The sequence below is a fragment of the Microtus pennsylvanicus genome, chromosome 5 (genome assembly GCF_037038515.1).
Source record: "Microtus pennsylvanicus isolate mMicPen1 chromosome 5, mMicPen1.hap1, whole genome shotgun sequence".
In the NCBI taxonomy this organism is placed as follows: domain Eukaryota; kingdom Metazoa; phylum Chordata; class Mammalia; order Rodentia; family Cricetidae; genus Microtus; species Microtus pennsylvanicus.
Genome location: NC_134583.1, coordinates 87,649,219 through 87,663,528, shown reverse-complemented (window position 1 = coordinate 87,663,528; position 14,310 = coordinate 87,649,219). Strand labels below are relative to the sequence as shown.

Genomic DNA, 14,310 nt, shown 5'->3' with positions numbered 1-14,310 from the left:
GGCTCCCCCAAGCTCCCACAACCAGGACCAGACTTGCCTAATAGTGCAAATAACCTCTACCCCATCTGTGTGACTGAGACCAGGCTAGACCCTTAGGCCCTATCTTAGGTAGCCTATCTCTAGAACCCATCTTCTTGGGGAAAATAACAAGTACCCTGAGTTGAGTTTTGATGTAATCACACTTCCTTGTGCACTGAGGATTATATCACACCAGGAAATGTCTTTCCAGATTATAGTTGGCTTAAAATAAATTCTGAATGAATCACCTGATATCAGACTCTTGTTTGTTTGTTTGTTTATTGTCTTTCAGATAGGATTTCTCTACTGTCCCTGACTGTCCTTGAACTCACTCTGTGTTGTCCAGGCTGGCCTGGAACTCAGATCTGCCTACCTCTGCCTCCTGAGTGCTGGGATTAAAGGCATGCCTGGCTCTGATCAGACCCTTTAGAAATCTTTTTTTTTTTTTTTTTTTGGTTTTTCGAGACAGGGTTTCTCTGTGGCTTTGGAGCCTGTCCTGGAACTAGCTCTGTAGACCAGGCTGGTCTCGAACTCACAGAGATCCGCCTACCTCTGCCTCCCGAGACCCTTTAGAAATCTTGATCCAGGTTAATGAAGTCAATCTAACCCGAGTTTTTGTAGAAGGAACAGCAGGCTGCGTTTCTGCCGCCTGGCTCCCGGCCGCCTGGCTAGCTTATCCCCTGAAATAATTACATGGAAACTGTATTCATTTAAATACTGCCTGGCCCATTAGTTTCAGCCACTTATTGGCTAACTCTCACATCTTGATTAACCCATTTCTATTAATGTGTGTAGCACCACGAGGTGGTGGCTTATCGGGAAAGATTCAGCATGTCTGACCTGGTGGCTGGATCCATGACGTCTGATCCAGAGAGAAGAGGCATGGCGATTTCCTCACTTTCCTCTTCCTCCCAGCATTCTGTTCTGTCTACTCCACCCACCTAAGGGCTGGCCTATCAAATGGCCAAAGCAGTTTCTTTATTAACCAATGAAATCAACACAAAACAGAAGACCCTCCCACATCAAGTTTTCATTCTGATCTCTTCGAAGTTTCTTTGTCTCCCTGACACCTGCAGAGTCCCTAGGTTAGGGTGCAATTCCCGCCTGCCCCATAAGTTTGCATCAGTTGTGCAGTGTGCAAAACTGTGCAGCTGTGCAAGGCTGCCCTGTGCCTTTGCCTGGGTATAGTTTTTGGGTTGGAGGGAACTTAAATCTCAATGTCTTCCCTGTTGTGGTTTTTAGGTTCTTTTAATCCTGTTGCGCACCCCCACCCCGCCCTGCCCCATTCTTTTAAGTCTCCTCCTGCTCTGGGTTTTGGCATGAACTTCCCATCTCTGCAAAATGTTCTGACCAGCCAGGAGATGGTGGTGCATGCCTTTAATCCCAGCACTGGGGAGACAGAGGCAGGCAGATCTGAGTTCAAGGCCAACCTGGTCTGTAATTGGCTCTGCCAATTCCGAGATCCTCTCTCTTTCCTCTAAATTTATGGCTCCCAACAAGCAAAGGGGTGGACAGCAACCTCCAAAGTGCCTCCCAATCTTTTTTTTTTTTTCTGTTTTTCAAGACAAGGTTGCTCTGTAGCTTTGGGGGCTGTTCTGGAACTAGCTCTTGTAGACCAAGCTGGCCTCAAACTCACAGAGATCACCTGCTTCTGTCTCCCAAGTGATGGGACTGAAGGCACAAGCCACCACTGCCCAGCTGTGCCTCCCAATCTTATTGGGGGTGAACATACCATCTCTTTCACCACAGTGAACATGAAATTTCTGCCCTGTCACATTGCTGTTTTGATGCTCAAGTGCACAAAGCCTGTGGTAGACACCTCACCACAGTCACCATGTCACTACCACATGTTACTCAGAGCCACAACCCCTGTGGGTTACCTAGTAATCCTGTCAAGTATTAAGGAATGCTGTGCCCATTTGACAGATGTGAACATTGAGGCTCCCAGAACAGACGGGACCTCTCTCTTGACCCACAGCCTGAACTCCTGGATTGTGCTTCTTTTGTATTCCAGTTGGCAACCACCTTGGATCACCTGAAAAAACATGGGGTAAAAAAGAACAGACTTCAAAACAAAGGGCTTTGTTTAGAAATAGGCCTCTTTAAGCACACCGTGTTAAATCCAGAGCATTTTGAACAATGCAGTCCCAAGATATCCCATAAGATAAGGAGTGCCTGGGACCTGGTTGTACAGACAGTTTCTCTGGCCTCTGCCCAGACCTGTTTCTGCAGTAGGTTTAAGCAGAGAACGCTCTTGTGCTTGTTAACTAAGGGAATTTGGGCACCCAGGTGAGGAAGAAGCTTAGGAAGCAGGCCATACCCACGCCAGGCCCTGAGGACACAATCACACCAGCCCCTGAGGAAACAACCCACATCAGCCCCTGAGGATATAACCATACCAGCCCCTGAGGACACAACCCACACCAGCCCCTGAGGACATAACCATACCAGCCCCTGAGGATACAACCCATACCAGCCCCTGAGGACACAACCCACACCAGCCCCTGAGGACATAACCATACCAGCCCCTGAGGAAACAACCCACATCAGCCCCTGAGGATATAACCATACCAGCCCCTGAGGATACAACCCACACCAGCCCCTGAGGACACAACCCACACCAGCCCCTGAGGACACAACCCACACCAGCCCCTGAGGACACAATCACACCAGCCACTGAGGATATAACCATACCAGCCCCTGAGGAAACAACCCACACCAGCCCCTGAGGATATAACCACACCAGCCCCTGAGGAAACAACCCACACCAGCCCCTGAGGACACAATCACACCAGTCCTTGAGGTAAACCCACACCAGCCCCTGAGGACACAACCACACCAGCCCCTGAGGATATAACCACACCAGCCCCTGAGGACACAACCACACCAGCCCCTGAGGAAACAACCACACCAGCCCCTGAGGATATAACCACACCAGCCCCTGAGAAACAACCACACCAGCCCCTGAGACACAATCACACCAGCCCCTGAGGACACAATCACACCAGTCCTTGAGGTAAACCCACACCAGCCCCTGAGGACACAACCACACCAGCCCCTGAGGATATAACCACACCAGCCCCTGAGGACACAACCACACCAGCCCCTGCATATCAGGACAGGCCTTGTCTTGGCTCTGTAAAGTAAGTTCCCCTCCCACACAGGAAACCTTAAGCACCAAGTGCTCTCCTCCCAGCAGCTTTCCCAGGACTTTTCAGTAAAGATGGGATTGTTTGCTTTCACTTTGACTCACCCCAAGTGGTGAGGTGGAGGGCCTGTGGGAAGGCTTGGTGGGTAGAAGCGCTTGTCACCAAGTGATAAGGTAGCGCTGAACCTGAGAACCATCCCATCTTTTCTGTGAACATTTAAAAACCAGAAATGAGCCGGGCGGTGGTGGCGCATGCCTTTAATCTCAACACTCGGGAGGCAGAGGCAAGTGGATCTCTGAGTTAGAGGCCAGCCTGGTCTACGAGAGCTAGTTCCAGGACAGGAACCAAAAAAAGCTATGGAGAAACCCTGTCTCGAAAAATCAAATAAATAAATAAAAATAAAAACCAGAAATATAGACCCGTGGTCTGAACTAAGGAAACTAACTGGGCTGGTAGTGCACATCTGTCAACTGAGCTGAGCTGGGAGTGGTCAGATAAACTGTCACAGCTCTGTGAAATCCCTTCCTGGGAGGCAGGCTCCTCCAGCTAGCACCAGGCCTTCTACCTTTCCTTCCACCCAGCAGAGATTCCTTTGAGGTCTGTGATTTCAATGGCTGATAGCATTAGTGTCTCCCTAGGAGTCTTCTTCCCTGAAAGGATGGCTACAGGAGGATCCTTCAAGTCTAAAGCCAGCTGAGGCTACACAGTTCCAGACCAGCTGAGACAACAAAACAGAGCAAGGCCCTAGACCTAAGCAGTGCCCTGGGTTTGGAGTTCTAAGCCTCTTGCAATGGCCTCCCTAGGACGGCTCCAAGTACACCAGGCTGCTGTCCTCGTTTGCCTCCCATTGCCGTGATAAACACCATGACCAGAAAACAACTTGGGGAGAAACGGTTTATTTGACTTACACATCCTGGTCACAGGCCATCATGAAGGGAAGTCGGGACAGGAACTGAAGCAGAGACCAGGAGGGATGCGGTTCACTGACCGGATCGTCCACTCACTCAGCTTTTTTTATCCAACCCTGCCTACCTGTCCTGGGATGGCACCACGTACGGAGGCCTGGACCCTCCCACATCAGTCACTAATCAAAACAATGCCCTCACAGACTTGCCCACAGGCCAGTCTGACGGACGTGTTTTTGCAGCTGAGGTCTCTCTTCCCAGGTGATTCTAGCTTGTGCTAAGTTGACAAAAACAAAAAAATCAGAAACCACAGCACTGGGTCTGCAAACCGTACCCCAGGACAAGCCAAGGCCCAGGAGTCAATGCAAAACACATTCCATGGATTTTTTTGTGCGTACTTTTGTTTTCTATTACTGATTTTCTTTTTACTTTTGTCTCGTTTTAGAAAGAGAGAAAGAACATAAAGTTGAGTGGGGAGGGAAGATCTAGAAGGATTGGGGGAGGGGAGAGAATCTACACAAAAGTATATCATATGTATTTAAATTTCTAATAAAAATTTAAGAAATAATCACATAGCACAGCCTCCGTGTGCAGCTCCCCGCACTGGCAGCAGCCGAGCCTGGCAATTAGCTTCTAAGAAACAGAAGATAGCGGAAAGCAGTGATGGCCGCTCCCAATGTTACATCCAGAGCGGGGCTCTGTCTTCCCCCTGAGTTCCAGCCTCACTCTTGCTCACTCTGACTGACGCAAGCTGCTCTGTCGCGAGAGGCTCTTTGAAGAGAGGATCAAGCAACAACAGCTGGCAAGAAACTGAGGCCTTTGGCCTAATAATAATCCAGCGAGCTTGAAGCACTTTTACTGCCCTGGGCCACCTCGGTGGGAGCTCTTGAGAGGCTGCCACCAAGCTAAGCCACTCCCAGTTTCCCCACCTACAGGAACAAAGAGATAATTACAGTGTGTTGTCTTAAGCCACTAATGTTGTTTTAAGCCACTAAATTTCATTTAAGCTCTCTGGAGGTTTAGATGAAACCCGTGAAGAGATTAGCTCCAGAACCAGTAAAAACTGCAGGAGAGAGAGAGATAATGGGTAAAACCAGATAAGGGCAGAGTGTGGTGCTGCAGAAATTTTGTCCCAACACTGGTGGACTTCCTGAGTTTAAGGCTAGCCTGCTCTACATAGTTCCAGGCCAAACAGGGCTGTAAGACTGTCTTTTAAAAAAAAGTGTGTGTGGGGGGGGGGGAGCTGGAGCAGTTAAGAGCCACTGACTGCTCTTCTGGAGGTCCTGAGTTCAATTCCCAGCAACCACATGGTGGCATGGTGTCTCACAACCACCTATAATGAGATCTGGTGCCCTCTTCTGGCCTACAGACAGGATACTGTATGTATAAATAAATAAACCTTTAAAAAAAAAGAAAGAAAGGAAGGAAGGAAGCGGGAAGACCTTTTGGTCCCATCCAAGGCCTGCAGTCCTCCCCCAAGTAATTTTTTGTCCTGTGGCAATGGGTAACTAACAGCCTCTAGTATTTAACACTGTGTCTGGGCCTGAAGACACAAAGATGAAGATAATGGTTTCCTGGTCTCCAGGGGATGTGCAGCGAAGGGTTAAAGTGGGTGTGTACGTTGTTGGACTGCCAGAGGAAAAGCCCACCTTACCCAGGACCAAGGGGTGGAGCAGACTTCTTCGGAGGTATCACTAGATATGGGAAGATGAGGGGCTGGAAAGATGGCTCTGCTTGCTGTTAAGAGCAATTGCTCTTGCAGAGGACCCTGGTTCATTTCTCAGCACCTATATGGTGGTCCATAAATCATCTATAAGTCTAGTTCCAAGGGACTGAACTGCCTCTTCTGACTTCAGCAGGCACCAGCACACATGTGGTGCACACACAAACATGCCAGCAAAATACTCACATACATAAAAATAAATCTGAAAAATATTATAAAGAGCCAGAGGTGGTGGCACGTGCCTCGAGTCTCAACACTTGGGAGGCTGAGGCAAGCGGATCTCCAGGTTTGAGGCCAGCTTGGACTACATACATAGATAGTGAGTTCCAAGCCAACCAAAAGGCCATATAGACTTTATCTCAAAAAATAAATAAATAAATAAATAAATAAAAGAGTTCAAAATCTTCCTTGGCTGTTTAGTTAAGTTCCAGCCTGGGTTGTTATATAAAATTGTTATGCCCAAATTCGTGGGATCCCCACAAAAGCCAACAAAGGAGACCGAGTCCCATATGTAAAACCCAAAGAGCCTTTATTTTAATCAAGTTTGCAAACTCGGTTTCTCCGCAGCACGTGCAATATGTAGGAATATCCGGAGAATCCCAAGCTCAATTAGAATAGGGTTTTTATAGTAGTAGAGGTGTGTGGGGGGGGGCGAGGGGTCTCTGAGGTTTAGGGCCCCTGATTGGCTGACATTAATCTAGGGGTGTCCTGTCGAGGTATGCTGTCAGGTGTCTCTAGTTACAGCTCTTGGAATGCCAGGCAGTTCCTTTGAATGGTTTGCTCTTGGGTGGGGGTCAGGCATCGTCTCAGGATAAACTACTGAGACTCCAGACTGCATTTAAATTCGGCAGTGGCCAGAGTCCCAGGTGATAATGATTGGAAGTAAAGAACTTCCCTTGGGTGACCTGCCCAGACTTACCTTATCATGGCTGGCCCCCACAAAATCATGTCTCAAAAAACAAACAAACAGAAGCCTGCACGGCTGTGCGGGGGTCCTGCTGCTCCAGGCCTCGCAGGCACCACGTGCGCATCCCACGCGCTCAACGCACGAATTCTCAGCCAAGGACATCGATGGGCACAGATTTGCCTGGATAAGTACAAGGGTTTCGTATGCACGTCACCAACGTAGCCTCCTAATGAGGCAAAACCGACATAAACTGCACTCAGCTAGTCGATCTGCATGCCTGACATGCTGAGTGTGGTTTACAAATCCTGGCCTTCCCTTCAACCAGTTCTGGAAGCAGGAGCCAGGAAGTAATCAAGAAATCAAGGAGTTTGCAGCCAGCTACAATGTCAAGTTTGACATGTACAAGAACTGTGTAAATGGGGACGATGCCCACCCACCGTGGAAACGGATGAAAGTCCAGCCCAAGGGCAGGGGCATGCTGGGAAATGCCATTAAATGGAACTTTACCAAGTTTCTCATTGATCAGAATGGCTGCATGATGAGGCACTACGGTCCCATGGAGGAGCCCAAGGTGAGAGAGAAAGACCTGCCATGCTATCTCTAGCCCTACAAGTGTGTGCCCCGCCGAGCCCCCCTGCCCTGTGACCCCTGGAGCCCTCAGGATGGCCTGCCTGCAAACCAGCCTGCTGGTGGGGCAGTCCTGAGGACCTGGCGTGCATCCCCCACCAGAGGAAGGTCCGGAGCTTCACCTTGGCTGCCTTGTGGTAATACAATGTTGAAAAGTGAAAAAAAATTACTAAATGTTCAGCAAGGGGGTACTTTCCAGTTATGGGCTCGATGGGGGTTCGGTGAGTCAGCAGCACCTTCTGGACTCAGACCACACCCTTCCCACAGCCCTAAGTTTCTGTGGGGCAAGGATAGAAGGTAGGCCTGGTACACTCCAGCCAAGCACTTTACCAAGGCTGGAGATCTGAGCTGACTACAGGTGCAGAGATAAGCATGCTAATGGTTCTGAAGTCTTTTAAGCAGCAAAAGGGTGTGGGTGTCTTCACACTAGGGGCATAGGTACATCGCACACCTGTAATCCCAGCGCTTGAGAGATGGAGACAGAAGAAGCAGGAGTTCGAGCTTGAGGTCATTCTGGGTTGCAGGAAACCCTGTCTCAACAGTAGCCAAGCATGGCAGAACACGCCTTTAGTCCCAGCATTCAAGAGACAGGCAGGCAGATCTCTGTGAGTTCCAGGCCAGCCAGGACTACACAGTGAGAAACAATAACAACAAAAAGAGACCCGGGTCTGCTTCAGAACAGGATTGTGGGACAGGCTAATGCTGAAGGCCAGGGATTCACTTTTAATGTTTTTAAAGATTTATTTATGAGTTGATGAAATGGTCAACATACATACTCACTGCAGAGCCTGACAACCTCCGTGTATTCACAGGACTCACATAGTGGAAGTAGAAAACTGGCACCCAAAGCTGTCCGGTGACCTCTGTGCTCAAGCGTGTGTGCGTGCTTGCACACGCATGCACACACACGTGCACACACACATAGGTAAAGCATGTTGATGCATGCCCATAATCCCAGTACTTGAGAGGCTAAAGCAAGAAGATCTTGAGTTAAGGGCAGCCTGGGTTACAGCAGGAGACCCTGTTTCAAGCAAACAAATAATAAAACAAAATTTGGAAATGTGAGCCTGGAGAGATGGATCAGGGATGAAGAGCACTTGCTCCTCTTGCAAAGGACCCAGGGTCCTTTCCCAGCACCTACACAGTGGCTCACAGTGCTCTGGATTCCAGTTTCAGGGGATCCAGCTCCCTCTTCTGGCCTCTTCAGGCACCAGGCATGCACATGGTACACATTCAGACATGTTGCCAAAACACTTGTACACATATTTGGGGTGTGTGTGGTGAATGTGGACACCGGAGGACAGTTTTCAGAAGCCAGTTCTCTCCTTCCACCGTGTCATCAGGCTGGTGACAAATCTAGCCCCAGAAATGTGGACATTAAAAATAGAAATGCTCAAAGGGGGCGCTCCAGATGTGTGGGATCCCCTTGGCATTCGAATTATACAGTTCCAGGGAATCACTGGCCCAGACCACGGCCTTCTCTCCCCGGTCTCATCTGAGAGCTGCAGTGGGTAGCCTCACTTCATGTCCATGATGTGTGTTAGTTTCCAAACAACCCATTTTACAGATGAGGAAACTTACAAGAAAGGGTTTACACACAAGAAAGAATGCCATTAGCTGGGTGAAGGCGGCACACACCTTTAATCCCAGCACTCGGGAGGCAGAGGCAAGGTGGATCTCTGTGAGTTTGAGGTCAGCCTGGCCTACAAAGTGAGTTCCAAGACAGTCAGGGCTACCCAGAGAAACTGAAAACAACAATAACCACAACACAATGAATGCCATCAACTCACTTTAATTGAGCATTTACAGGGTCCCAGACCTATGCACCCCAGTTAGTCCACACAGCAGCCTGAGCTCTTTGTCCCTGTTACAGCTGAGGGGACTTAGGAGAGCAGAATGTAAGTCAAGGTCGCAGAGCTTCGCGCAGTAAGACTACAGCTCACCTAGAGACAGTGGTCCCCAGAGCCTGGGCTCTTAACCGTGTGCTTTGCTAGAATATTAAGGCCAGGCCAAGGCTGGAAAAATCCAGGCGTCTGACACCTCCAGGAACTGTCCTGTTTCTTTTCTTCATTTTTTTCCTTCTAGGCTGAGGATGTAGCTCCGTTAGTAAAGCGCTTGCCTAGCACGTACAAGAATCTGTGTTCCATCCCTAGCACTAGCTACACAAGGCATGGTGACTCACCTTGGTGATCCAAGAACTCAGGGGTGAAAACGGGCATCGGGAGTTCAAGACTGTCCTCTGACACAGCAAGTTTGAGGCCAGTCTGGCCTATATACAGCCACAAATACACAACAACAAAAGTCTGGTACAGTGAAATAATATTTACTATGTATCATTTTTTGATTTTCTTCTTTGTGTCTCTATGTAGTGTATGTGTGTGAGGGGGACTTTCGCGCGGGGGTGGGGCAGAAGTTGACATCAGGTATCTTTCTCTGCCGTTTTCTACCTTTAATTTTTATTTTATTTTATTTTTTATTTTTGAGAGGAACTAGCTGTGTAGACCAGGCTGGCCTCGAACTGGCAGAGATTCCCCTGACTGCAGCTCTTCAGCACTGAGGTTGAAGACGCGTCACCATGCCTGACCTCACCATTCTAGATTTTCAAATTGCATTCATTTATTTGTCTGTTTCCTGTGCATTCTTGAGAGCTGGAGCGTGAGTGTCGCGGCACGTGTGGTGGTATGGTGACAACCTGTGGGCCCCCGTTCTCTCCTTCCACCATCAAGGATCAGACTCGGGTCGTCAGGAGGGGTGGCCCATGCCTTAACCCTCTCAACCATTTGACAGCCTTCACCTTATGTTTGGAGACCGGGTCTCTCACTGAACCAGGAGCTCACCAATGCAACTCAATTAGGAGGCCAGCAGGCCCCAGGGAGACTCCCATCTCTCTCAGGTGTTGGGATTGCCGTATGTGCTGCACTTCCACCTTCCCACTTGGGTACCGGGGAGCCAGACTCTAACCTTGTGCAGGAGACACTTTACTAGGAACGAGCCATCTCCCCAGGCCCTGTGGGTCACGGGTGTTTTATGTGTGCCACTGACTTCCAGAGCCCTTGTCACCTTGTAAAACTCAGGAGTCTGTAGCCATTAAACAAGCACCGTTCCCTGCTCCAGCCTGCTGCCTTACCCAGTTTCACGCTGGTGTGTGTGAATCTGACAGTTCTAGGTTGAAGCTGTTCTGTTCTCTGCTCTCCTGTGGAAGCATCAATGAGTTGAGCGCTATGGACGGCCAAGGCCAAGGTCCCCAAGGGTAGAGAGGTCAGAATAGTCTGACTGTACAGCCAGAGGAAAGACAGTGGGAGCTAGCCCAGCACTTAGAAGGGTTATGAGTTTGAGGCCAGCCTGGGCTATCTAATCCCACAGGGTGAGGAGACAACTGGGAAGTGACTCAGAGATGTTTGATCTTTGTGGCCTGCCCTTTGGTTTATGACAGCCACCTCAGCAGTGCTGACCTTTGGCTCCATCATATGAGTGGACGCAGCAGGCCATCTCACAAAGTTAGTGGCTCACAGAGCAGTTACAGCCTCCAGAACCATGGGGACCAGCCTGCGCAGTCGGTCCTTTCGAGAACCCCGGTCCTGCTATGGGAAGCTCCGTGAGTCCCAGGGGAGGCCCCTGGAGGGCCGACTCCACAGGGCACTGAGCCTCAGACAGGGCCTTGAGAAGTCCAGGTCGCAGGGCCTTGCCGGCACAGAAGGGCCCGAGGTCCCTGTTCAGGAGCGGCTGCCAGGGACCCTGGGAGACACAGAGCAGCTGATCCAAACCCAGAGTGAAGGCAGCCAGCGGTGGTTGAGGCAATACCAACAGGTGAGACTTCGAACTGAATTACCAGTTCCATGGGAGACGGACGGTAGGGACCCAAGGCAGAAAAGGGTCAAGAGCACAGCTGCCCTGAGGAAAGCCAAGCAAATACCCAGGGGCTGAACATTCTGGAAGCAGCTGGGATTTTCTCCGTGCGCTTTGGGGAGTCAGTGAAGGTTGGAGGAGGGATGAAATGGGGCCTGGGTGAGATGTGGTCAGAACTCTGTGTGTTTGAGATAGGGTCACACTCTATGGCCCAGAATGGCCTAGAACTCTTGATCCTACTGTGTGCCGAGTGCTGCTGGGAGTACAGGCATGAACCGCCCTGCCAGCCTTTCAGACACGTATTAAGATAATTAACGTAATACTATGCCGGAAGGGTGACTAGAGCAGAAGGCAAGGAAATCGGCCAGAGCAACTTCTGGCAAGTTACCATCTCTCTCTTATCTGGGAGAGAAGGGTAGATTTCCCCACCCCTCCTGGCCCTGCCTCCCAGCGGGAAGAGTCCCCCCTCCCCCAGGAACTTAGCCTCTCCTTCATGGATCTATCCCCACCTGGTGGCTATGAGTGGAACAGCATCTGAAGCCCACCACTGTGTTGTCATATTCCCTCTTTGGTCTTCCAGCAGCTGAGGAGAAAGTGGAAGAGCTTTGTCGCCAGCATCCCCAGTGTGACCCTGCATCGGCCAGCCTCCCCAGAGACCTCGTTGGACACCGACAGTTTAGAACTGCTGTGATTGACCCTTGCTCCGCCAGCCGAACTCCTGCATCTCCCGTCTCCCCATCTGCTTCTTCATGACTTTTCTGTACTCTGAACTCTTCCAGCCTTTGTCATGTGACCCGTGGAGGCCTCTGTCACTAGGTCATTCAAAGCCCTGTGTGGCTGCCCTTCTTGGTTCAGGCAGTTAGCTCTTAGCATGGACCTCCATAGGCCTGAGGAGAAGGCACTTAGCTCCCCGCCTTCTGGACTGGCATGTATGAAGGTCTTAGGGACCTATGCAGAAATGAGAGCGTCAACAATACTCTTGACTCCACACAGACCAGCTGTTTCTAGGACAGTGTTCAGTGAAGCCAAAGCCAAACACGGCTGAGAATTTCTTGAATATCGCCTGGTCACAGGGCCAAGCTCTACCTTGGGTCTCCCTCACAGACAGCGGGCCTTCAAAGGCTAGGACCGCGTCTGGACTTCCTCACTCTGGGTGCTATGCCTGAGAAGCCCAGTCATGCGTATTGCCTCTTTAGACCTCATTATATCCTGATGAAGGAAGCAGGGAAGTCCTCCCTCCCTGTGTGACAGAGGGAAACTGAGGCCCAGGGAGGGAAAGAGACCCTTCTGCCTCCACACACACCCAGTACCTGACACTGGGGTTGACCATGTTAATAAAACCACTGAGCTGAAGGAAATATTTGCCTGGTGACTGACACTCAAGTTCTGAGCCTCTCAAGGGCAGAGGGATCGCCTAGGGCCGCACAGGGAGAGGGTATCAGGCCTTCTGGTGGGTCCTCCGAGTTCTTCAAATTCCAGCCTGATGTCTTGGCACAGGGTCCACTGAGGGGTTGGTTAAGTCCCAGAAGATATAGTGATGGGCTCCCTATTTTCTTAGAGCACAAAAGAGTCCTGGACAGTATTTGTCCCTGGAAGCCACTGGGAACTTGGGCTGGAAGCTAGACTGTGGAGACAGAGTAGAAACTTTAAAATTATTACATTTGTATTCATGTGTGTGTGTGTGTGTGTGCGTGTGTGCACGTGGGGTTCAGAGGTCGACCTCCAGAGCCGGTTGACTCTCCACTGTGAGTCCTGGGGATGGATCTCTAGGGTCATCAAGGACACATGGCCAGAGCTCTTACCAGTTGCGCAATCTTGCCAATTCTATTTATCTATTTCGAAACAAGTTCTCTTGTAGCCAAGGCTAGCCTCAAACTCACTAGAAAGCCAAAGCGGGCCTTGTGTTCCTGATCCTACAGCTGGGACTGCACACACCTGACTCAACCTTCCTGCCTGGCCTCCTGAACTGTGAATCAGCTTCTTAGGTTTCGGAAGACATGGCAGTCTCAGGTGTTTGGGGAATTCTCACTGGAACAGAGACCAGCGCCACCCAGTAGGACTGGGACATTGTCACCCTGAATCACTGACCAGAGAGGGAACAGGGGTTATGGTCACAGCCTGTCCTGACTGAAAAGCTCACAGCAGGACAAGTCTGCCTCTCCTCGCGCTTGCTGTTCAGACTGCACTGGTTGCATTGTAGGCGCTCAGGGAATATTTGCCTCGCACGGATCGGCGCAGCAAAGGCTAGAGATTAGATAGGCTATGGCGCAGTTCGGAAGCACAGACTGCTGCAAAGGTCCCAGACGCAGCAATGACCTGACTCAGGCACTTCATGGATTTGCTGCAAATGACTCCTTTCCCTGCTCCCCACGGCCTCCCGTGTGTCTGCTTCATGCCTTGCCCATCCTTTACTTCCATTGGTTGTGTAGGCTTGAGTCAGGCTCTGTAACAGCTGCCTATACCCTCCTGCACTTGAGGCCTCAGTTTCCCCGTCCATCAAAGGAGACAACAACCTTACCTTGCCAGATTTGATGAGGTGACAGTGGGAGGCATGGGGACCATTCTGAATTGGACCAGAACCATGGTCAGGCTGGGCTCAAACCTGACCAGAAAGAGCTGAGGTGACATAGCTTGCTGGTTAGAGGTAGGGGTAGCTCCTAACCAATTAGCTAGCTACCTCATGAAGGACATACACTCCCCACCTTCTAGACCTCTCTGTTAGTGTAGGCACACATGAAGGTGTGGTCTCCAGAGGCCTCCCCAGTGTAATGGTCAGCATAGCCTATGCAGAGGTGCTTGCCAGGGCTCGGCACTCGCTTGCCCTCAGACAGCGTCTGTCCGTCCAGCTTTCTTGCTCTTTATGCTCTTAACTTTCAGTTCCCCATTAATTCTGGCCTCTATGGACAGAACCACTTAGGCAACGTCCAAGGCTCTTGGCCCTTACAGTTTAGACTCTACTGTATTCCAGCCTCCCTGCTCACCTCCTGGTGCTCGAGCAGCCTCTTTCCCATCTGCTCAGTTCTGGGGAACACATTCCTCATCCGGCATGGTTCCATCAGTGCTCTGGTCCTCAGGTAGTTCACAGTGTGGCTATGGAGCACAGACAGCTGCCTGATGTTCTGCTACAAAACAGAC

General features: G+C 50.4%; 1 protein-coding gene and 1 pseudogene across 2 annotated transcripts; both read left to right on the top strand.

Moving 5' to 3' along the window:
* The first annotated feature begins 6,720 nt into the window (after window positions 1–6,720).
* On the top strand, window positions 6,721–7,344 carry LOC142851370 (phospholipid hydroperoxide glutathione peroxidase GPX4 pseudogene; annotated as a pseudogene).
* A 3,468-nt stretch (window positions 7,345–10,812) lies between these two features.
* On the top strand, window positions 10,813–12,587 carry C5H11orf86 (chromosome 5 C11orf86 homolog). 2 transcript variants are annotated; one of them, XM_075974952.1, is made up of 2 exons: window positions 10,813–11,136; window positions 11,759–12,587. In XM_075974952.1, the coding sequence occupies exons 1-2, from the start codon at window positions 10,864–10,866 to the stop codon at window positions 11,864–11,866; spliced, it is 381 nt and encodes a 126-aa protein (XP_075831067.1). In that variant the 5' UTR covers window positions 10,813–10,863; the 3' UTR covers window positions 11,867–12,587. The 2 variants fall into 2 exon arrangements, with proteins under 2 accessions (XP_075831067.1, XP_075831066.1); XM_075974951.1 differs by having other exon boundaries at window positions 11,756–12,587.
* The last annotated feature ends 1,723 nt before the right edge of the window (window positions 12,588–14,310 follow it).

Coding starts and splice junctions, on each gene's coding strand:
- C5H11orf86 (XM_075974951.1), top strand. CDS start 10,864: ATGGGGACCAGCCTGCGCAGTCGGTCCTTTCGAGAACCCCGGTCCTGC. Junction 11,137..11,755: donor GGTTGAGGCAATACCAACAG/GTGAGACTTCGA, acceptor TTGGTCTTCCAG/CAGCTGAGGAGAAAGTGGAA.